Source organism: Pimephales promelas, chromosome 1 (genome assembly GCF_988280905.1).
Source record: "Pimephales promelas chromosome 1, fPimPro1.hap1.1, whole genome shotgun sequence".
Taxonomy (NCBI): Eukaryota; Metazoa; Chordata; class Actinopteri; order Cypriniformes; family Leuciscidae; genus Pimephales; species Pimephales promelas.
In genome coordinates this window covers 21,624,468-21,648,773 of record NC_142769.1, presented here as the reverse complement: position 1 = coordinate 21,648,773, position 24,306 = coordinate 21,624,468, and the positions used below count along the sequence as shown (strand labels likewise).

The window sequence follows — 24,306 nt, the reverse complement described above, 5'->3', positions numbered from 1 at the left end:
AAGCATATTATTTAAATTAAGAATATGGCTGAGATCAAACTTTTACAAAACTGAACTGTAACCAAACACCATATTCAACTGTTGCATTTACGTACTAGCCAAATTGTTTAGTTGAATTTAATTGTAAAAGACAAGAAGATGGTGGGATGATGCAAGTGCTGAAAAAAGAGAGGGGTCTAGATGATGCTATAATTGAGTACAGTGCTGTTTGGCTCAATATGAATCACTGTGAGAGCCCAGCAGAGCCATAGACAGATGGGAAAACACAAGGAGTGGTGAGTCTTGCTCTGTAGGATGGATTAAAAAAAAAGAAAAAACAACCAGTCAATACTGTGTGTGTGAGTGTGTGTGTGGGTGTGTGTGTGTGTGTGCATGTGTAAATCAACCCTGCCTCCAAAGACAGTCTGAGATATACTGTTATGCTATTGCTGAGTCCATTCTCCAGGCAGCAGTAAATTGTCTTTGGCTCAGAGTATTGAAGCACAGAGACCTTCAGCGCAAAACCAGTCATTACCTACAATCACACACTTGCTGTGAATATAGCCACTAAATGACTGCTGCATGACGCAGTCAACAGTATTGTCTTTTATCAGAAAGACTGAAAGAATTATTTGTGTATTTGGACTATTTTACTCATTAAAAATATCAAGAGAGCAAGAACTTATTAATTATAGAACTAGTGCAGTGGCTTAAACTGACAACGATTTCGTACTGATATATAATTAATATTTAATCTCGATTTTTACCGGGGAGATAAAGAAGAATGTTTTTGATAATTTTGTCCTGAGAGCAAAAGAGAAGGACTGCACAGAATAAAGTCATACGAGGTTTGGAACAACATGAGTAAATGAGAACGGAAGGTTTATTTTGAGGTGAACAGTACATTCATAATACAGGCCTGTGTGATCATTTGGTCAGCAGCTCAGTTTGGCACATTGCTCTCAGGGGACACATACTGAGGGTTATTTTTAGTCTGGGAATAAAATTCACTTTGACAATTCAGAAACAACTGCACTAAATCTGACACAAAGATCTTTTTTTCTCTTGATTGAGCCCTTTTATTATTGATACAATTATTAATACATTGGTCCATGCATCATCTATCTATCTATCTATCTATCTATCTATCTATCTATCTATCTATCTATCTATCTATCTATCTATCTATCTATCTATCTATCTATCTATCTATCTATCTATCTATCTATCTATCTATCTATCTATCTATCTATCTATCTATCTATCTATCTATCTATCGAGTAGCCTACCTACCTACCTACCTAATATAGATGTGTTTGTGGGAGGAGGAGGAAATAAAGAGAGCCAGTAGAAATGAAAAGGAGAGAGAGGTCATCATTTGGTGCAGGCTGTGGTGTAGATGGGGACACGCATGAGCTGAGTCCTCCACACCGGCAAACTCTCCTCCTCACGGAAGAACAGCGGACTCACTGTAACCGCCTCACATACAGCCTAATATCGCAGTTTCCGCGTGTCGCTGATGTTCATGGTTATTAATAGGCTGCATTGGTCTTCCGTCGGTTTCTTTGGACCATTCAGATCAACGGATCAGATGCGAGTGCGCAGTGTTTGAGGTGACAGTAGCCTACTAAGAACGCTCAAGATTCATTTCATAAGACTCGATTTGAAAGCGGACCGGAACCGGAGGCGAAATTAATGGAGCCGTGCACGTCTTGTTGAGGATCCATCTGCACTCGTCCTCAATGGTCACCTTCTGTCCGAGCCTGTCTTTCTGCTTGCTGCAGTCCGCATCAGAGGATGTACGCTGAGGGAAGCACGCCAGACACTGAGCCAGACGCGTGCCAGAAGAAGACATCATGCTTCTCCAACATCAAAATATTCCTCATATCAGAATGTGCCTTAATGTTGGCACAGGGCACTGTAGGAGCCTATCTGGTAAGTCGAGCCGATAACACAGGCAGCTCATACTGTACGTATGTGGATGACATTGAATGGTGTCCGGTACGCATCGCTTACCTTTACCCTAAAGCAAGATAAATAAACCACATCATGAGGTATAGCTGGGGCTTTGCGTGCGGTACTGCGACTGCTTTATTTCTACATGATTTAGAGGCGCTATAATGGAAGATGATCATCAGTCTAGTGAGTGGCCCATGGCCGATTAGCTTATTTTGTCTTTGAGCCATGGATGCACTTATGGTTGGAAACATTTTTTTTTTTTGAATGATCAGACCTTCTATGGAAAGATGTTTATTCCTTAAAAAATATATATATATATTTTAGTAGGCTAATACTATTTTTATGTTATCCTAGTTCTAAAAGTTATCTAGCAGTGACTAGTATTTTTTTTAAATCAATTTCACTTTTAACTTTTAAATAAATGCTATTAATTTGATGCTAGTATAATGCTATTCCAGTATTTACTATAGTAGGCCCTATCTGTTTAGCCTATCATTTTTGAGATAGTATAATTCATTACGACTGTTTTGGAGCAGAAAAAATGAACTATTCCGTATTTACTCATAATATTATATATATATATATATATATATATATATATATATATATATATATAAATGAATTCATAATTTTAAAACAAAATACATAAAAACAAGTTTAATAATATTGTCATTTTAATTTTATATTTTGTTTTTAGGGTGACTCTGTAACATTAACTCTAAGGATGATGAAACACGTCTTGCTAACTCTGGCCCATTTACAGTAGTGTTTAGGAATGTGCACTAATTCCTGTTTAGTAAATTAATAAAATAAAAATAATAATAAAGGGTTGCTATTAAATTCTATGGGTATTTCTATGGATTCCATCTATTTACTAGATTTATTTCAGTTGTTGCTGGTACTTATTTCCGTAGCTAGTAAGTAGATACTTGTAGTTTCTTATAACTATTAAAATAGCTACTGGTAATCCAGTTTTCCTAGTACGTATATTGTTATTACATGTATTTTTAACTGAACTAAAGTAGTGATTCTGACTAATCTTTACATATGACCAAAAAAAATGTATTTTGGATTTGGAAACTCACAAGATGACAAATGTTATAACAAGCAAAATAAGTACTACTGTCTCAGAAAAAAGGGTGGCAAATTTCAGGTGCCCATAGAAATAAGTGACAAAAATGTGCAATTCGTTGCCAGTAACAATAGTGAGTGGGGATTGAGGAGAATGTTCAAGTATCTAAAAAGTACTGGTGACTAATGGGATTAAAATTACTTACAACTAATTAGAAAAACGAGTAGTACTGGTAACATAAATATAGACAATGTTCAGTTTAAAGAAATAAATGTTATAAGCTTTCAGCAAAAGAGAAAGATTCACTCACTCCCATCACTTCATGAATGCATCTCCTCTTAGTGTAAAGTTATGATTGATATATTATTTTTCCTAGGATGATGACTTTTGTATGTAAGTGCAAAATATGCCCTACCTTTTGCTTTATCTAAGGTATTTAACATGTTATGTATGTTATGTTGTGACCTAAATGGCACATGTATAAATCGCTTAAATAATTACATAGTTATTTTCAACTCTCCGAACATTTGATTTATACCTTCAATATTGCGTAAATGAGTTCTTCATGCCAGTATACACAGCATCCATGTTCTCAACAAAATCTCATCAATCTATTCTATTGCTTAAGATCTCCAAGCCACGAAAGCGTAAACAACATATGGGTTTGTATATGGCACGTGGTCATTGCTCGTTATCTCACAGCTTTGTAACTGTATATTTTTTCTTTATATTGTAGGTCAGTGTCCTCACCACACTAGAGCGACGTTTCAACTTGCAGAGCGCTGACGTGGGTGTGATCGCCAGCAGCTTTGAGATTGGCAACCTTGCCCTCATCTTATTCGTCAGCTACTTTGGGGCCAGGGCCCATCGGCCTCGGCTGATTGGTTGCGGGGGCATTGTGATGGCGCTGGGCGCGTTACTGTCAGCACTGCCTGAGTTCTTGACCCACCAGTATGAATATCAGTCTGGAGAGCCACGACCTGTGGGACAGGGAAAAGACGTGTGCTCCAATAGCAGTCGAGCTGGGCTCTCTGATCCAAATTATTTCTGTGGAAATAGAACGAACACCAACATGATGTACCTGCTGCTGATCGGAGCTCAAATGCTTCTGGGGGTTGGAGCGACACCCCTGCAGCCGCTGGGCGTGTCTTACATCGATGATCATGTCAGGCGTGAAGACTCCTCCCTTTATATTGGTGAGAGTGATCTACGCAACCATTATTGTGTTATGTACCCCCTCCAGCCCCATCAGTAAGGCTTAAAGGGATACTCCACTTTTTTTGGAAATAGGCTCATTTTACAACTCCCCCAGAGTTAAACTGTTGAGTTTTATCTTCTTTGAATCATTGAAGTGCACAAGACCTTTAGCATTTCTCCCAAAAAAATTACCAAAGAGTTTCGATATTTTTCCTATTTAAAACTTGACTCTTCTATAGTTACATTGAGCACTAAGACAAACGGAAAATGTAAAGTTGCGATTTTCTAGGCTGATATGCAGGGAACTATACTCTCATTCCTGCGTAATAATCAAGACACTTCACGGCCGTACCATGAGTGCAGCAGGCATAATGACTACACAAACTTAGTCCCGGTCACGTTGGAAACTGGGCACTATTTTCAGGCGCTGCGTCATAACATTACGCCTGCTGCACTCATGGTACGACAGTGAAGTTTCCTGATGATAAGTTTCCTGATTATTACGCAGGAATGAGAGTAGAGTTCCTAGCCATATCAGCCTAGAAAATCGCAACTTTACATTTTCCGTCTGGCTTAGTGCTCGATGTAACTATAGAAGAGTCAAGTTTTAAATAGGAAAAATATCGAAACACTTTGGTCATTTTTTTGGGAGAAATGCTAATGGTCTAGTCCACTTTAATGATGTTTGCTAAGCTATGCTAAAAGTGGTACCGCCAGAACCGGAGATCGGCTGAATGGATTCGAAAAAGGTAAAACTCAACAGTTTAACTCTGGGGGAGTTGTAAAATGAGCCTATTTCTTAAAAAAAAGTGGAGTATCCCTTTAAAAGCCCCTTAATCAGAGATATTGTGGGTGACAAACAGTAGTACATATTTATATTCATATACAAACATATTAAACATGCACACATTATACATACACATTATATTGTTCTCTTTCCTTAATTATGAAACAGAATAGTAGTAGACATTTTTAGTGTAGTGGAGGGTACCTGGTGACCAAAGGTTCCTAGATTTTATTGACAGATTCTGATTGTACTTTATTAAATCTATTGTTAAAAAACATTCATTAAAATAATCAAATGATTAATAATTATTATTGTAAATAAATTATTATTATTATTATTTTAACTTTTTATTCAGTTTAGGATTTAAAAAGTAAAATTAACAAAGTAAAAAAAAAATAGGCTAAGTATTATTATAATTGGTTCATTTTTGGCTAATGGGTAATACTTTGAAATAAGATGCATTAACAAACATTAGATAACAATGAGCAATACATTTGTCACTGTATTTAGTATTCATCTTTGCTAGATAGTTAATAAAAATACAGCTGTTCATTGTTAGATACAATGTTTGATTTTAATAATGTATTAGTAAATGATGAAATTTAACAAATGGAACCTTATTGTAAATTTTTTATCAATAAATGTAAAAGTATTGTTCATTGTTGGTTCATAATAACTAACATAGAACATTAGGTAACACTTTAGTTTAGGGTCCAATTCTCACTAATTACAAGTTTCTTACCAGCATTATTACTATGCAATTGGCTGTTTACATATTATAATGGCCATATTCTACATCCCTTAATACCCAATACTTAAACTTAACACCTACCTTACTAAGTATTAATAAGCAGTAATTAGGAGTTTATTGAGGCAAAAGTCGTTGTTAATAGTTAGTTAATAGTGATAGCTTTTAAACTAAAGTATGACCGGACATTATTGTGACATGATACAAATTTATTTGCCATTATCTATTCTAAATCACTCCAGGAGAGAACAGCATTTGGTTTAAATGCTCTCCTTTACCTACTATTTAAAATAAAATCAAAAATATTTTACTGTATTGTAGAATGTGGCTAAAGATAAATATTGTATTTTAAATGTCCTCAATGACACCATGAGTGCTGTTTTTATTTTAGGGCATATCATGTAGCACTACGGTCAATATCCTGCGTTGAAACAATAACAGCACTTATTATTATTAATGATTTATAAGCCACAAAATGTTGTATGCTCAGCGCATCAGCTTTTTACTGCTTCCTGGAGGACTCCCTAGCAGAAAGCTTTTGTATGAACGTACACAAACGCATAGTTATTGTATGTGGCTGGTTTAGGTTTGGGGTGAACTCACTTGGGAAATTTCCAAGAATTGAGCTTTAACCCATTGGTTTAGAGTAGTGCACCACTGTCTTACAGTAATCTCCTGTTGCTATGTTTTCAGGGTGTAAACAATAAGCAACGATGGCCTTCAGTGCCTGTTATTTCTGTGGAGAAGCTAATGTGTGCTGGCTGCTCTGTCATCCCTCAGGCAGCTCACTCTTTCTCACTATTCTTCTCTCTCTCTCTATTCTTCACACTCTCATTCTCTCGCACTACAACAATGATTCTCCATATATAAAGACTAGATCATCAACCCTAGACTTAAATGTCTTAAGAAAGCTCCTGAAATATAATCCTTGCATGGAAATTGACAATTGTAATTGAGTTGCTTTGCACAGGTAATTCAAGGTCTGGGTGTGAAGATTCTGTGTGAATGTTTGTGGGTTTGTGTGTGTGTGCGTTTCACATCATTTCTGCTGTCTCCTTCTCTGCAGGGTGTTTGACGTCTTTGCATTGAGCTGAATTGACTGTCTATGAGCATTAATGTCTGTGCAACCCAAGCAAGCTTCTTTCTCTCTCACTCTTGCGTGTTTTAATCCTTTGTAACCTTTAAAACTGGACCCGTCTCTTATTGAAGCATAGTGTGTAAACTAGCACAGACATAAACATCCTCTTTGGAGACAGTCATTGCTGGTGGGCATAATGGAATCAGTCATTTAGCTGTTTGATCACAGAGGCTTTGGTTATAAGAAATGTATTTGGCATCTTTCACAAAGGCCCAACCAGAAAGGCCTATCTGTTTAAAGTGAATTATCCAGCGTTTGTATTCATACAGAATCCTAGAGTAAGAGAACTTATCTAGGATTACATAGTGGTAACATTAGGACTGACATGCTTAATCAATTTCATCCAGACTAATGGATAGAACTAAAACACTTTTTAAAGATCCAGAGCAAATACAACGTTGAAGGTCATGTTACAGATCATTTTGCCCCTTCACAGCAATGAGATGAGGTTCATTCTTCACCAAGGACGATAACTATTATAACTATAAAGTTTTAAAAATCATTCTAATTCTATGTGAATAGGGAAGTCCACGCCACAACTATAACGATAACGTCACAGAGGAAAGCTAATGGAATCACTCTCAAATCAGAAAGATATCGTTGGGATCACTTTTGTTTTCCAGTTGATGATGATGAAAACATAGACAGCCAATTAGAATCCACCAGACTTTAAAGAGCTCAAGCATAAAACGCGGTAGACAACATAGCCATAGTGTCCATGTAGATTTTAGTCATCACAGAAATAAATTACATTTAAAAAGAATAATACATAAAATAGATATTTTACTGTTTTTTGATCAAATAAATCCAGCCTTGGTGGATTAAAGAGACTTATTTCAAAAACATTTAAAAATCTTGCCAAACCCAAACTTTGGAATGGCAGTGTATTTATTTATATTATTTTTATTTATTTATATATTTTTATTTATTTATTTCATGTATAGCTGTATAATGCACATGTTAATGTACAGTCAGTCAGTCATTACAGCAAAATAAACCCTTTCAGGATGATACAAAATCACCCTTTCAGCTGCGTCTGACTGTACATTATCTGTTACATGTTCATTTATAGTGTTCTCTGATCATGCTTATGCTGTGACTGGACAGATAACTACTTGTTGATTGGTAAAACAGCTGATAGTACAAGGTTTACCAACACATGCATAATCTATATGTTGGCTAACCCCCTGTTATTATTCCTACAAGATATAATAATCAACACAGAAATGTTTGCTCACCGAATGCTCATCAGCTTTATCATAAACTCATCAGGTGCCGGTTATAGCAATGATTATGTAGATCATGCAAATTAGCTATTGGAGAACTTTTTTTTTTAATATATACACAATCATTAAAGGAAATAGCTTCTTTACTTTGGGCTACTTGTTGTTGTGTCTCAGAGGGGAATACAGTTGCAATCAAAATTATTCAACCCCCCGGAGACTGAAATAATTTACAAATGTAAGCTTTTCTAATGATTCAGAGTTTTTTTTTTTTTTTAATTGCATCTATAACAGTTTAGTGGCAAAAATTTAGCGATAATCTCAATATTTAATATATATGCTTTTGGGTAATAGCATTTTTTTTTTGTAATACAGCTACGTCTTAATTATTGTCATAAAGTCATTTTTTGTATGTTATGGTGCAAAGTTGTGTTAAATCACAATTAAGCCCTTTGGAAACTAACAATCTGAATTAGCTTGTGCTGTTACACATGCATGTGCTAAAGTTGAGTAGCAAATATGGCCAAGTTAAAAAAGCTCTCACAAAAGCTATAGAGAACAAAATGTTGTATTAAATTAGAAAGTCTATGACTACAAGAAGATTCCCAAACCAATAATAGTTAACAGAGAGATGGCTGCCTTATTCATAAGTTTAACATTTGATGCACCAGAAAACCTTTGAGGGCTTTGAGATAAAAAGCACAATATCATTAGGAGGAATACAATTTTTGATCAGAGCAACCGAGAAAAACCTTCAATTAATGGCCAAAGACCTACAAGATGAAAAAACATTTACAATCCAAAGAATTAGAAGAACACTAGACAGACGAGCATTGTCACAATCCACACTTAAGGAACACAGAAGATCCAATAATGCAGCAAGTTTTTAATAGGGAAATACGTTACTCATAAAACAGTGCAGGCAAAGGTCGACATGCACATAAGCAATCCAAAACACAAAGAACAACGAGCAGACAGAAACAGACCTCAGACGTAGTGTGATAATAGATAAGGACTATGTAACAAACACTAAACAAGGAGGGTACTTATACACACAAACTAACGACCATAATGGTTGACAGGTGGGTGCAATGAACAATGATGAGAACAGACAAGTATTGTGGGAAATGCAGTTTCTAATGTGGTTGACACTGGGGGGGAAGAGGACCTCAGACACCGGCTCAGACTCGGCTCAGAAACACAAACTCCCCCCCCCAACCCTCAGGCTACCAGACGCTCCAAGACACAACTACACAGCGAGACAAAACAAGAGGTGGAACGGTGGAGGACCAGGGGGAGGAATAAGGGGCCAGATCCATGAACGGGAACAGCAGGAACAGGGGGTGACAGTTTAGCCGGCAGGCAGGGCGAAGCAGACAGTCCATCGGGCAGCCAGGACGAAGCAGACGACCCATCGGGCAACCAGGGCGGAGACGCAAGTCAATCGGGCAGCCAGGGTTGAGACTTTCCTTCTGGCGCCCATGGGGGAGAAGACCCTTCGGGCGGCCACGGCAGTGAAGACCACTCCGTCGGCCATGGCAAAAAAACAGGCACAGACACCGGCTCAAGCTCAGACACCAGCTCAGTAACAGGCAGAGAAACCGGCTCAGACTCAGACACCGGTTCAGGCTCAGACAACGGCTCAGTAACAGGAAGAGACACCGGCTCAGACTCAGACACCGGTTCAGACTCAGGCTCAGACACCAGCTCAGACTCAGACACCAGCTCAGTAACAGGCAGAGACACCGGCTCAGACTCAGACACCGGTTCAGGCTCAGGCTCAGACACCAGTTCAGACTCAGACACCAGCTCAGTAACAGGCAGAGACACCGGCTCAGACTCAGACACCAGCTCAGCAAACAGGCAGAGACACCGGCTCAGACTCAGACACCGGCTCAGACTCAGACACTGGTTCAGGCTCAGACAGCGGCTCAGTAACAGGCAGAGACACCGGCTCAGACTCAGACACCGGTTCAGGCTCAGGCTCAGACACCAGCTCAGTAACAGGCAGAGACACCGGCTCAGACTCAGACACTGGTTCAGGCTCAGACAGCGGCTCAGTAACAGGCAGAGACACCGGCTCAGACTCAGACACCAGCTCAGTAACAGGCACAGACACCAGCTCACTAACAGGCAGAGACACCGGCTCAGACTCAGACACTGGTTCAGACTCAGGCTCAGACACCAGCTCAGTAACAGGCACAGACACCGGCTCAGACTCAGACACCGGCTCAGACTCAGACACCAGCTCAGTAACAGGCAGAGATACCGGCTCAGACTCAGACACCAGCTCAGTAACAGGCAGAGACACCGGCTCAGACTCAGACACCAGCTCAGTAACAGGCAGAGACACCGGCTCAGACTCGGACACCAGCTCAGTAACAGGCAGAGACACCGGCTCAGACACCGGCTCAGACTCAGACACTGGTTCAGGCTCAGACAGCGGCTCAGTAACAGGCAGAGACACCGGCTCAGACTCAGACACCAGCTCAGTAACAGGCACAGACACCAGCTCACTAACAGGCAGAGACACCGGCTCAGACTCAGACACTGGTTCAGGCTCAGGCTCAGACACCAGCTCAGTAACAGGCACAGACACCGGCTCAGACTCAGACACCAGCTCAGTAACAGGCAGAGATACCGGCTCAGACTCAGACACCAGCTCAGTAACAGGCAGAGACACCGGCTCAGACTCAGACACCAGCTCAGTAACAGGCAGAGACACCGGCTCAGACTCAGACACCAGCTCAGTAACAGGCAGAGACACCGGCTCAGACTCAGACACTGGTTCAGGCTCAGACAGCGGCTCAGTAACAGGCAGAGACACCGGCTCAGACTCAGACACCGGCTCAGACTCAGACACCGGTTCAGGCTCAGGCTCAGACACCAGCTCAGTAACAGGCAGAGACACCGGCTCAGACTCAGACACCGGCTCAGACTCAGACACTGGTTCAGGCTCAGACAGCGGCTCAGTAACAGGCAGAGACACCGGCTCAGACTCAGACACCGGCTCAGACTCAGACACCGGTTCAGGCTCAGGCTCAGACACCAGCTCAGTAACAGGCAGAGACACCGGCTCAGACTCAGACACCGGCTCAGACTCAGACACTGGTTCAGGCTCAGACAGCGGCTCAGTAACAGGCAGAGACACCGGCTCAGACTCAGACACCGGCTCAGACTCAGACACCGGTTCAGGCTCAGGCTCAGACACCAGCTCAGTAACAGGCAGAGACACCGGCTCAGACTCAGACACCGGCTCAGACTCAGACACTGGTTCAGGCTCAGACAGCGGCTCAGTAACAGGCAGAGACACCGGCTCAGACTCAGACACCGGTTCAGGCTCAGGCTCAGACACCAGCTCAGTAACAGGCACAGACACCGGCTCAGACTCAGACACTGGTTCAGGCTCAGCCAGCAGCCATATCACCCTGTAGCCCAAGACTGGTTGCCCACTAAAGCTAAGCAGGGCTGAGCCTGGTTAGTACCTGGATGGGAGACCTTCTGAGAAAACCAGGTTGCTGCTGGAAGAGGTGTTAGTGAGGCCAGCAGGGGGTGCTCACCCTGTGGTCTGTGTGGGTCCTAACACCCCAGTAAAGTGATGGGGACACTATGCTGTCAAAAGAGCACCGTCCTTCGGATGAGACGTTAAACCGAGGTCCTGACTCTCTGTGGTCATAAAAAATCCCAGGATGTCTTTCGAAAGAGTAGGGGTGTAACCCCGGCATCCTGGCCAAATTTGCCCAGTGGCCTCTGTCCATCATGGCCTCCTAATCATCCCCATATACACCAATTGGCTTCATCACTGTCTCCTCTCCACCAGTAAGCTGGTGTGTGGTGAGCGTTCTGGCGCAATATGGCTGCCGTCGCATCATCCAGGTGGATGCTGCACATTGGTGGTGGTTGAGGAGATCCCCCCCCTCTATGTGAAGCGCTTTGAGTTTCCAGAAAAAAAAGCGCTATATAAATGTAATGAATTATTATTATTATTATTCAGACACTGGCTCAGTACCAGGCAGAGACACCGGCTCAGACTCAGACACCGGTTCAGGCTCAGACACCGGTTCAGGCTCAGACACCGGCTCAGTAACAGGCAGAGACACCGGCTCAGACTCAGACACCGGTTCAGGCTCAGGCTCAGACAGCGGCTCAGTAACAGGCAGAGACACCGGCTCAGACTCAGACACCGGCTCAGACTCAGACACCGGCTCAGTAACAGGCAGAGACACCGGCTCAGACTCAGACACCGGTTCAGGCTCAGACACCGGCTCAGTAACAGGCACAGGCTCAAGAACAGACACCCAAAACTAAAACAGCCACAAGAACAGCCACAAACACAGAAACAAACACTGGCTCTGGCTTAGGAACAGGAACCGGCTCAGGCACAGGAACAGACTCTGGACCGGCAGACATGACGAGGTTGGGCGGCGCCAGCAGAACAAAGCGTCTGGATGGCGCCGGCAGGGCAAGACGCGTGGGGACAGCCTCCGGGACGGCAGCGGGCTGCTCGGCCACGGCCTCCGGGAAAACAGAGAGGCTGCTCGGGCGTGGCCTCTGGGTTCCTGAGGAGGCTGGTGGTCTTCCCTCCTCCTCTTCTGATGGCAATGTGCAGACTCTGGGCTGGGCAGGAAAAGTGGTGAATAGAGCTCTGGACTGGGCCTTACTAGCCTAGGATCAAGGAGGGTCCGAGACAGAGAGTGATGCAGGGACTCACCTCTAGCACCTCCTCTCCTGTGACCTCTGCGGGTCCCAGAACACCTGGCCAGACGGGTTCCTTCAAACAGGGGCGTTGAAGACTTCCTCAAGTCTGACAGCCCACAATGCAAAACATTGAAAAATGTTCATTCGAGGCTTCGCCTCTCTGACTTGAGGACTCACGCTCGATACTGCTCCCTTCCTCCCATTATCCTGGGAGGGAACATGGAACCCTGTACTGCTGAATCTTGACATTGACGGAGTCCTTCTGTCACAATCCACACAGAAGATCCAATAATGCAGCAGGTTTTTAATAGGGAAATCTGTTACTCATAAAACAGTCTAGGCAGGGGTCAATATCCACATAAGCAATCCAAAACACAAAGAACAATGAGCAGACAGAAACAGACCTCAGATGTAGTGTGATAATAGATAAGGACTCCGTAACAAACAGTAAACAAGGAGGGTACTTATACACACAGACTAACGACCAGTATGGTTGACAACTGGGTGCAATGAACAATGATGAGAAGTATTGTGGGAAATGTCAGTTTCTAACTGACACTCTGGGGTGAGAGGACCTCCAGTGGTGAACCAGGGAAACACAAACCCATACTGTGACAAGGATGGCCTTAATGTTGGGACATCTTGCCTAATGCCATCTTGCCTAACTAGAACTTTTTGGACCTATGGATCAGTGGTATGTCTGGAGCAAAAAAGGCAAAGCTTGTGAGCAGAAGAACACCATCTCAATGGTCAAAAATGGATGTGGTCCAGTCTTGTTATGGAGGTGCTTTGCTGTTGTAGGAAGTGGAAATCTTGACTATATGAAGGACATAATGAACTCTTTGAAGTATCAAGCCCACTTAGCAAAGATTCATTCGATGAAGAGATGCTTGATGATCAATAGACTTTCCTGCAGGTCAGCCATCCCAAAGTATACACCCAAATCTACTTAAGCTTGGTTCAGGGATCATTGGTTGTTGGTTAAATCTCCTTAAAAACATTTGGTTGAATTTGAATAAAGCAGTGGTAATGTGAAAACCAAAGATTAACAGTGATCTGGAAGCTTTTTCAAGCGAGGAATGGTCCAAGATTGATGTAGAAAGGCGACAGAAGCTTCTTACACGTATAGGCAGTATTTATGGGAGGTTAAAAGGGAATAAAAGATTCTGCACAAAATTTGACTTTTGAATTTTGTAAACGAATGTTTAGAGCCAATTAGATTTTTTTCATTTTTCATCAAATGTATGTATTGATAAACTTTCTATAACAGTTTACTGATGCCTTTGATGAATTGTTTTCATAAAATGTTGTTCTCTGCAGCAAAAGGTCTTCCAGTTCAAGGCAAGGGGGTTGAATAATTTTGATTGCAACTGTGTTATAATTACTCTTCTGCAATAATAATAATGAACTCTAAAACTTTGCCCTAAAAAGAGGCTATTTACATAAGCATCTAGATAATTAACCAAAATGCCACCTTAATCACTTTTGAAGGATTTAAATGAACTTAATTTAAAGGCAGTCGCCGCTAGCGGTAGCTTCATAAAAACATTAATAAAGGCGTAGCTTGATGACGCTGTGAATGAGAGTCTGCACAAGTGCTACATTTCTACTCATACAGGTCACTTTATTTGAAAAATTTATATTGAGGTAAGTTAACACAGCACTGTTTTACTTGGTCAAAACAATCATACTATAATACGTTTAAGTGTGTTGAAAGTTATGACTCGTTCGTCGGTGGCTGGTATGATAACACTTGTTGCACACAGTAGTAAGCTAAATTGATATTAGATTATCATATTAATACAAATAAAATTGGTGTTGTCTCTGAGGTATGATACAAACATGTCACTCGTAGTAAATCAAGATTCAACAATAAGACTAACTGTGTTGTGTTATATAACAATGTTTAGTTTTCTGTTGATAAAGGTATCCAAACAGTTGCTCGCCTGTCAAGTAAAACACGTCATATATTAAAGCGTGTTTCCGTGGTTTCTACACTGTAAAAAAATATTTTCATGATTTGTAATCACAACATTTTCTCTTTTGTAATTTAATAATTTATGTAGTTCAGATAACATAATATTTTGAGTTTCTGGTGATTAAATTAATCTCCATTGTATTAACTTCATTTTTCCATTTCAATGAACTTAAAATTTTAAGACAACCAGGTTACTTAATTTTTTAAGTTAAACCAACCAATTTTTTACAGTATACTGATATTGAGGGTAGCGCAGATATTACGTCATTGACAGGCAAAGCAATGACACTGGCCATTGCACTGGTTAAAATAACTGATTTTTCTGGATTTAAACATTGTTGGAAACATTTGGGATAATGTAAGTACACAAGTCAACAAAATATTTAATATGGTTTTAGTGGTTTTGCATATTTTAATCCAAAAACCTTACATATTGTGCCTTTAAGTGAATTGACATCAATCTGGCCAAAACTCTGGCTATAATGAATATAATATTCCCACATAACTATTTAGACTATTTTGTCGGTTGCATTGCATTACAGGTATCTTATTCTCTACACTGGTCTTTGGACCTGCCTGTGGTTTTATTCTTGGCTCTCTGTGCACCAAAGTTTATGTTGATGCAGTCTTCATTGACACATGTGAGTACCTGCTTCAAAAATCAATCCCTTTCTTTACATTCTTTCCTTATTTGAAAATGGCTTTGGATAAAAGCAGAATTATGAATGAAACTGTGTCTCAGTAATATGTAATCAGACCTCTGTTCTCTTCCAACAGCCACGCTGGACATCACTCCTGACGATCCACGCTGGATCGGTGCCTGGTGGGGCGGCTTTATCATATGTGGCCTTTTCCTCTTCCTCTCCTCATTTTTCATGTTCGGGTTCCCGCAGTCACTAAACGAGCCTGGGGAGGGCCCGGGGGGTGAGAGCGAACAAGCCATGCTGCCTGCTGAGCTGGTGCAGGAGTATGAAGGAGTCAAAACCTCAGATGACCCGGAGATCAGCACTGGCCTAACCTGCTGCCAGCACCTGCAGGGTGAGATAGGGGACAAAGAGAAAGCCTGTCTAAACACACAGAGGTTTTATAAGCAATCGCACCTGAAATCATTTAGTTTGATTTGTTATTGTTGTCAGTTCATTACTTGTAGTAGTTTTAGATTTCATTTTAGAGTAGAGAACAAGACTCATCCCTCAAAATGCTGTTAAAGATATAGTTGACCCAAAAAATAAAAATTCTGTGATTAATTACTCACCCTCATGTAGTTCCAACCCCGTAAGACTTTTGTTCCTCCTTATGATGAAATCTTGAGAGCTTTCTGTCCCTCCATTCCATTGACAGCTAGTGACGCAACTAACACTTTGATGCTTCAATGATTGTAAAACTAATCCATATAAATAGAGCAGTTTAGTCAAAATTCTCTTCTGAAGAGACATGATAACTTTATATGATGAACATTGAATTTAGGCTTTTATTCACATATAAACATTCATCATCTCACACATCAGTTGTGGTAAACAGAAACTCAATAATGCTCAATTTCTAAAGAATGGCTAGAAATGAATCGCAAGGCAATTATAAGGGAATTACATTTCTTTAGATTCTTAAACCTAAAGCTGATTTGAATTTTTTTTTGTGAAAAGCTCAAATTAACTCAAATGAAGCTGAATTGTAAATTTAATTAAAAAAAAAAAATATATATATATATATATATATATATACTGTATATATATATATATATATATTCCTATGTTGCTGCCTTGCTAAACTGCTTTCAATTATTTTGTTTTACATACTTTCACTAGGCACTGTACACACACACACACACACACACACACACACACCTAAAGGATTATTAGGAACACCATACTAAAACTGTGTTTGACCCCCTTCCGCCTTCAGAACTGCCTTAATTCTACGTGGCATTGATTCAACAAGGTGCTGAAAGCATTCTTTAGAAATGTTGGCCCATATTGATAGGATAATATCTTCTGCTGTTGTAGCCCATCCGCCTCAACGTTGTGTGTGTTGTGGCTTCACAAATGCTTTGCTGCATACCTCGGTTGTAACGAGTGGTTATTTCAGGCAAAGTTGTTCTTCTATCAGGTTGAATCAGTCGGCCCATTCTGCTCTGACCTCAAGCATCAACAAGGCATTTTCGGCCACAGGACTGCCGCATACTGGATGTTTTTCCCTTTTCACACCATTCTTTGTGAACCCTAGAAATGGTTGTGTGTGAAAATCCCAGTAACTGAGCAGATTGTGAAATACTCAGACCGGCCCGCCTGGCACCAACAACCATGCCACGCTCAAAATTTCTTAAATCACCTTTCTTTCCCATTCTGACATTCAGTTTGGAGTTCAGGAGATTCCACAGAGGACCACAGCCCTAAATGTATTGAAGAAACTGCCATGTGATTATGTTGATTAGATAATTGCATTGATGAGAAATTGAACAGGTGTTCCTATATAATACAGTGCCTTGCGAAAGTACAGTATGTGAAATAAATAATTACACAATACAGATAATTTCTTAATAGTTCAACTTTACATATTTACATATAAAAATAAACAGCTGTCTTTATATTTTAGTAAGAGGACGGGGAGGGGCAACATATTTGCGTATCCTTGACATCAAAACATTTGAAAACCCCTGGATTACAACATTCTCTTCAACTACATCTTCATCTGATTATCCATTTAATATCAGTGTAATGTCGTCTCAGTTATCCCAAAGGTGACTAAGCATCTGCTGTCCAATCCGGTTTTCACCTGTGTCATTCTCGCTGCCTGTATGGAAATCGGTGTGGTGGCTGGATTCGCTGCCTTCCTAGGGAAATATCTCGAACAACAGTTCAACCTCTCAACGTCCTCTGCCAATCAGCTCCTAGGTTAGGCAAATCCACAAAAACATCCATGTCATAAAACACAGTTTCAAAAATCACTGCAAGTAACTGAAAGCTGATTTTTTTTTTGCTTGTGTGTACAGGTATGACAGCAATCCCCTGTGCTTGTCTGGGTATTTTCCTGGGCGGCCTCCTGGTGAAAAAGTTGGATCTGTGTGCATTGGGGGCTATTCGTCTGGCCATGCTAGTCAATATCATCTCTACAGCCTGCTACGTCTCCTTCCTTTTCCTTGGCTGTGATACGGGTCCAGTCGCGGGGGTGACTGTTGCCTATGGCAACGAGTGAGTGGAGCGCTACAACATAAAAGCCTCACAAATTTTTAATGATCCACAACAATTGGCAATTAATACAGTCACTTAGAGTATAAACACTTTTGAGCATGTAGCATTAATTTTACAGAGGGTTATCTTTATAAAATGTGAATTTGAAAGGAACGTGTCATTCTTACTCTTCTCGTAATTATTCTCTCCATTTAGGAGTCTAGGCTCATGGGAGCAGACGGAGGCCGCATGTCTGTCAGGCTGTAATTGTTACACGTCTTCTCTAAGCCCCATCTGCGGCTCCAACGGCATCACCTACCTCTCCGCCTGCCTGGCTGGCTGCACCCGAGGAGTGAGTCTCCTTCATACACACACTCCCCAATTCACAGAGATCAATAGACTCAGGCACACATCTGCTTAAATGCTCCCATAAAAGTAGCAAGAGTTCTTTTGGGAATGCTCATTTTTCCTTTTAGATGCATCAGTCCCCTTTGTCTCAAATATTCGGTTCTTTTTTCCTCTGGATGGTCGCTGGAAATCCCCAGAGCAGCACTTAAGATCCATCATGAAATATACATTCAGCTCTGCTCTCCTCCCTCCTTCCCTCTCTCAGAATCTGACAGGCTGTAAGTGCATCGCCCAAGGCGACGGGCCCGGGACAGCCACGCCGGGGAAGTGCTCCAGCCCAGGCTGTCAGCAGGCCTTCCTCACGTTCCTAGCAGTCGTGTGCGTCTGCAGCATGATCGGAGCCATGGCCCAGACTCCATCCGTCATCATCCTGATCAGGTAACGCTGCTGACACCAGTAAATTTAGGTCCAAGTCACTGGTTTCATGAGTCTCATCTGTACATCATAATGAACTAGCACTAAACTATAAGTCATTGGTGTCTGTAGAACTGTGAGCCCAGAGCTGAAGTCTTACGCCCTTGGAGTTCTTTTCCTGTTGCTCCGGCTGCTAGGTAAGATATTTGCATAATAATTTTTCCACGTTTATTAAACATGCATCCTTATCTTTATCTTGTTTGGTTGAGGTCAATTAGCTTGAATAACTTGTATGGACACTACCATGTGTCAGTAAGAATTCTCTTATTCTCACAAGCATTTTTTCAATCAAAAATGCAGTAAAAACTGTATAATATTATTATTATCAGTAACCATTTTCTATTGTATTGCATTTTAAAATGTAATATACTCCTGGGATGGCAAAGCTGAATTTTCAGCTTCATTACTCCAGTCTTGAGCATCACATGATCCTTCAGAAATCATTCTAATATGCTGATTTGCTGCTCTAGAAACATTTCTGATTATCGATATTGAAGATAGTTGTGCTGCTTAATATTTTGGTGGAAATCAGGAAACATTGTTTGGGATTCTTTGATTAATAGAAAGTTCAAAAGAACAATTTATTTGAAATAGTAATATTTTGTAATGTTATAAATGTCTTTACTGTCACCTTTGATCAATTTAATGAACCCTTATGGAATAAAAGAATGTATTTGAAAAATAAAAACACTTTTGTAGGGTAGTTCCTATCAAGAACTGATAAAATATAAGTCACACAAAATGCAAGTCACTTTGGATGAAACCATCGGCGTAAATGCGTAAATGTAATCTGTAGCCCTCAATCGGGTCAAAAAAAGGTTCCCTTCATCTCAGTGGAATAAAATTTTGTGACTTTTCATACATTATCTATGTACACACACACACACAAAAAACTGGGCTTGATTCGGTTGTTCTGAGGGTATGTAAAAAAATGTTTACACTTCTGGTCTTTGGGGTCAATATGACCCCACATTAAAATGAATGGGAAATGTGAAAAAAACTAAATATATGTAAAAAAAAAAAAAAAAAAAAAAAAATTCTCGCATTCTGGCATAAATCTGAAAATGTATACACAGAAATGAAGGCCTAGTACTAGAGCATAAATGCAATGTATCATAAAAAAAAAAACATTTCACATGCTAATGCTAAAGCTAATGGTGTAGTTGAGGAATTGTGTGGTATATGGATACAAAAGTACTTTATAACTCCAAAAACACAGCATTAATGAATAGATGAGAAGTAAACAAAAAAATGATATATTATTTGTATGATTAAAAATGTATATTTTTTGTACAATTACTCAATCAATTGTTGGGGTTGTATAGACCCCGAAGCCCAGAAGTGTAAACAGGAAACGAAGACCATTTGAAAATTGGAAACAAATTTGTGAATAATTAAAGGCAAATTCATATATAAAGGAATGAAAAATCTTATTTTTCCGTTAGAAATAAGTATTAAAAACAAGTACTGTACAGTTATACTGACCTCGGTGTTCTTTGTCCCAGGTTTCATTCCTCCACCTCTGATCTTTGGCATTGGGATCGACTCCACCTGCCTACTGTGGAGCTCTGTGTGCGGCATTAAAGGGGCCTGCATGCTTTACGACAACGTCACCTACCGCTACCTTTACGTCAGCATCGCCATTGTTCTCAAATCCAGCGCCTTCATTCTCTACACCATCACCTGGCAGTGTCTGCGTCAGAACTACTCCAAGTACATAAAGAACAGTGAGGACTACCTGACCCCAAGCCAGCTGTTCGCCTCCAACCTCACCCTGGACAACCTGGGCAAGGACATTGCACAGAACCCTTCCAACCGCACCAAGTTCATTTACAACCTAGATGACCACGCCTGGAGCGAGAACATGGAGTCAGCCATATAGTCCCCCCCCAAAGAGGGCCAGCTAGCCTGCTAATATGCACATGCTAATTTAGTCTCATAACGCTCTTATTCAAAGGAAAATCCATGTAAGCCGATTTCTGCACATTCCCGCTTGGGAGAAATGGGCACTCTTTTAGCGCATCCAGGGTGTTTTAACTAAACAGAGCCAAATGAATTTGACTGTTACTGTAGTGGTCAGGACTTGTATATGCTGGATATATGATATGTGGAGATGAAACGCATCTATCGTATTAGGGAATGTATTAGGTTGCAGTTCCAAAACCGAACAATTAGGGCCCATTCAAACCAAGGACAACTACAAAGACATAGTTCTATAAATCATTCTTAAAGGGATACTCCACTTTTTTTGGAAATAGGCTCATTTTACCACTCCCCCAGAGTTCAACAGTTGAGTTTTACCGTTTTCGAATCCATTCAGCCGATTTTCTGATATTTAGAAGAATATCAATAACCAGACAGTTTCTGGTCTCATTGACTTCCATTATATTTTTTTCCTACTATGGAAGTCAATGGGACCAGAAACTGCCTGTTTACAGATATTCTTCTAAATATCAGAAAATCGGCTGAATGGATTCGAAAATGTTAAAACCCAACTGTTCAACTCTGGGGGAGTGGTAAAATGAGCCAATTTCCAAAAAAAGTGGAGTATCCCTTTAATATAAAAGAATAGCAGAGTCCACACCACAACTATAACAGAGAAACGATATCATTGGAATCACTTTCAGAACGATTTTTTTCCAGCTGATGAACGATAAAAACATTGACAGCCAATCAGAATCCATCCTGCTTTAAAGAGCTCCAGCTGACGACAAAACTGCAGAGATAAAGATAGTGATACGATAGTGTGGGTTGGTGTGGACGCTGATACAGTTATGGACGTCATAGCTATCTTTATAGTTATAGTTCTTGGTGTGAACAGGCCTTTAATCTTCCATCAGTCGAAACTAGCCCCAGCTTACATATATAAGCACCTTTTTAGGTTTCATTTTGGATGGTCTTTTTAGTATTTTTTTAAAAAATGTAAAGAATATTAGCATATGAGTTCTATGAATATTAGCTAATATGTTTACTTGAATATCGTGAGGCTCTAATCAGTCTATTTTTATGGAGGGTCTTAGAAAGCTTGATGTTACTACTCAATCTCTCCTCTGTACAGTCATTAGACTTTAAAAGACATAGATACACGTGCAGAGTTTACACAAGTCATGTAACCTATTAATCAGCCTAAATACATTATGGTTAACATATTAGGCCCGTGTCTGTGAAAAACGTATAGCTTGAATAGACAAAACGTTCATTAGTTTTGTGATGCCTCGTTATTTGTCATCTGCAGTGGTCCTGAGCAACATCTAAAGCAACATGTAACATTAATCAGTAGTTGTTATCAAGCAGAGGACACTGAAGGATGGAAAGATGGAATTATTTCAATGCATGCAGGTATTGCATGTTGATGCATCAGAGTAGGCGCATGGGAATTTTAGGGGATGTATCGTTTTGGAGAAGGTAGACATTTCCCTTCTATTGCTCCAGCATCTTCTTAAATGGTGTTTTATACAGTGTGCGCAGAGTTATTAAATGGTATTACGGCGCCTTGTATACATTTTTTCTTCCAATCTGTTCGCTGTGTTCAAGGAATTCGCTTGGAACACCAAATGCAACAGTTGTAAAACATGTTTTTATTTTTTTCCTCTATAGCAAAATATATGAAACAAGGAAATAAACATAAGGAAATTATTAGTGAGCTACTAAAATATCAACCCGAGTTACACTAAATAATTAGAATATGAACAAATATTTAAAATGACTTAATTCATACATTTTTGTATGGCATTGGACCTAAGAATTTGTTTCATAGACTTATGACTTATTTTCTATGCTTTTTCTAAGAAAAAAATAAATAAACCAAAAAAAAAAAAAAGGCAGGACAGAAAGGTGATGGATCTATGTTAAATGTAACAAAGCGGAATGCCTTTTATAGAGGAAGATTATGTTTCTGCTGCTCTTGAAAGATGGTTTTACTGGATGCAAGTACATTGAAGAGGGCAAAACCCAAACCCATTATCACCCTTCGTGTAAATGGCTTCCCAAGCACATTATTTTAATGCATTGCAATATACGCCGAAACGCTTGATTGCTTGAATGTTGAGGCCGGAGTCAATACAAATGGGATGATATAAGAATGATGTCATTGTTTATATAATCATTCCTCTCTATAGATAATTCATTGCCGTAAAAGTGCCAAAGTGATGCCATTTAAGTGTTCTGAGTTCTCTCCGAGAGGCCGTTCTTCATAATGCTGGAAATGTATATGACCGCAAGATGCTTTATTGTATTGTATGTAGACATACGTGATATCTTTAGCAACCATTACACCTTGTACATAGTGACATTTAAGTCTATTCTCTCCAGAATGTAGAATATAGCGATGCTTTAGGCTTTTACAGGTGATGTTACAAGTCTTAACTTTGGACAGAATATATATTATTGTTAAATGCAGATGGAGATTATGTTATGCTTACAGAGGAATGTTGTGGTATATTTTTCTACCCATGTCTGTATTAAGAAGCTTCTGTGTAATGGCCATAAAAGGTGTACAAAAAAAAAAATTACATGAACGATTATCTGCACTAACAGATTGTCCTCGCATTTTTATTATGAAGCTCCAAAATTTAAGCTCGTGTTATTTATTTTCCTGTTGCCTAAGCAAAGGTCTCAGCACATTAAGCATTCATAAGAGATCATGATTATAGATGAATATGAACCTGAATAATGTACAAGAAGCTTTGGTCTTCGACATTTCAACCTTACCATAGTTATGTGGAAGGCTGTTAGGACTGCAACTTCAGTGTTTAGTATGCATCACAACATGTTAAGATGCATTTTACATTTGTTTTCCTTCTTAAGACGAATAGGACGGTTTCTGCTGGGTTTTATTAATCCCTAACATCAGTACCGTATGATGCACATACCACACAAATGTGCTGAGCATCAATACGTTGTTCACATTTACACAGCTTAATGTCTTAACCTCTTATTAAATAGTACAACTCGGATTGAAACCATTACAACTGATTTGTTTGCTCAGTCTGTGTTCAGGTTTAAAGTAAGCATGATTTTAAATATCTGTAGTCATCAAAAAACATTTAAAGCTACACTGTGTGATTTTTACCCCATCTCGCGGTGAAAAGATATATGACCATCCATTGCATTTTAGTTTCTGACGATTTCGTTTTAACTCCTACGGTGGCCAATGTAGTCCAAGATTAACATGGCTTCCAGTTCGACCTCATCCATGAGTGTTAACTCAAACGTAAACGCAAAAGGCAAAGCTTGAATTAATGGGTATGTCCCTCTTTGGCTAATGTACTTTCAAGATGGAGGGGCAACATGGCGACCGACGTTAGAAGAACCCCTTACCCGTATGTATTTTCAATGGCATATTATACACTCACGAGAATACTTTATTACTTGAACGAAGTAAATATACATTAATGAGCACATATATTTTTGAAAGAACTAAGTTTTTTTTAGCTAAGAATAAACTAAGAGTTACACCGTGTAGCTTTAAGGCTGTACTTGCTATTCACAGTGGCATATAAGTAATTTAAAATGGCTTTTAAAAATAAATGGAGACAT

General features: G+C 40.0%; 1 protein-coding gene across 1 annotated transcript; it reads left to right on the top strand.

Annotated features, from left to right (window-relative positions):
• The first annotated feature begins 1,320 nt into the window (after positions 1-1,320).
• slco3a1b (solute carrier organic anion transporter family member 3A1b) lies at positions 1,321-21,082 on the top strand. Its single transcript, XM_039668827.2, has 10 exons — positions 1,321-1,914; positions 3,747-4,206; positions 15,322-15,420; positions 15,557-15,817; positions 17,506-17,670; positions 17,769-17,967; positions 18,163-18,298; positions 18,560-18,732; positions 18,841-18,905; positions 20,274-21,082. The coding sequence occupies exons 1-10, from the start codon at positions 1,777-1,779 to the stop codon at positions 20,648-20,650; spliced, it is 2,073 nt and encodes a 690-aa protein (XP_039524761.1). The 5' UTR covers positions 1,321-1,776; the 3' UTR covers positions 20,651-21,082.
• Positions 21,083-24,306: the final 3,224 nt, after the last annotated feature.

Excerpts from the sequence above, each read along its gene's own strand:
- slco3a1b (XM_039668827.2), top strand. The coding sequence starts at position 1,777 with ATGTACGCTGAGGGAAGCACGCCAGACACTGAGCCAGACGCGTGCCAG. Across the intron at positions 4,207-15,321 it reads AGACTCCTCCCTTTATATTG|GTATCTTATTCTCTACACTG; the intron begins GTGAGAGTGATC and ends ATTGCATTACAG. Across the intron at positions 17,671-17,768 it reads CTCTGCCAATCAGCTCCTAG|GTATGACAGCAATCCCCTGT; the intron begins GTTAGGCAAATC and ends TTGTGTGTACAG.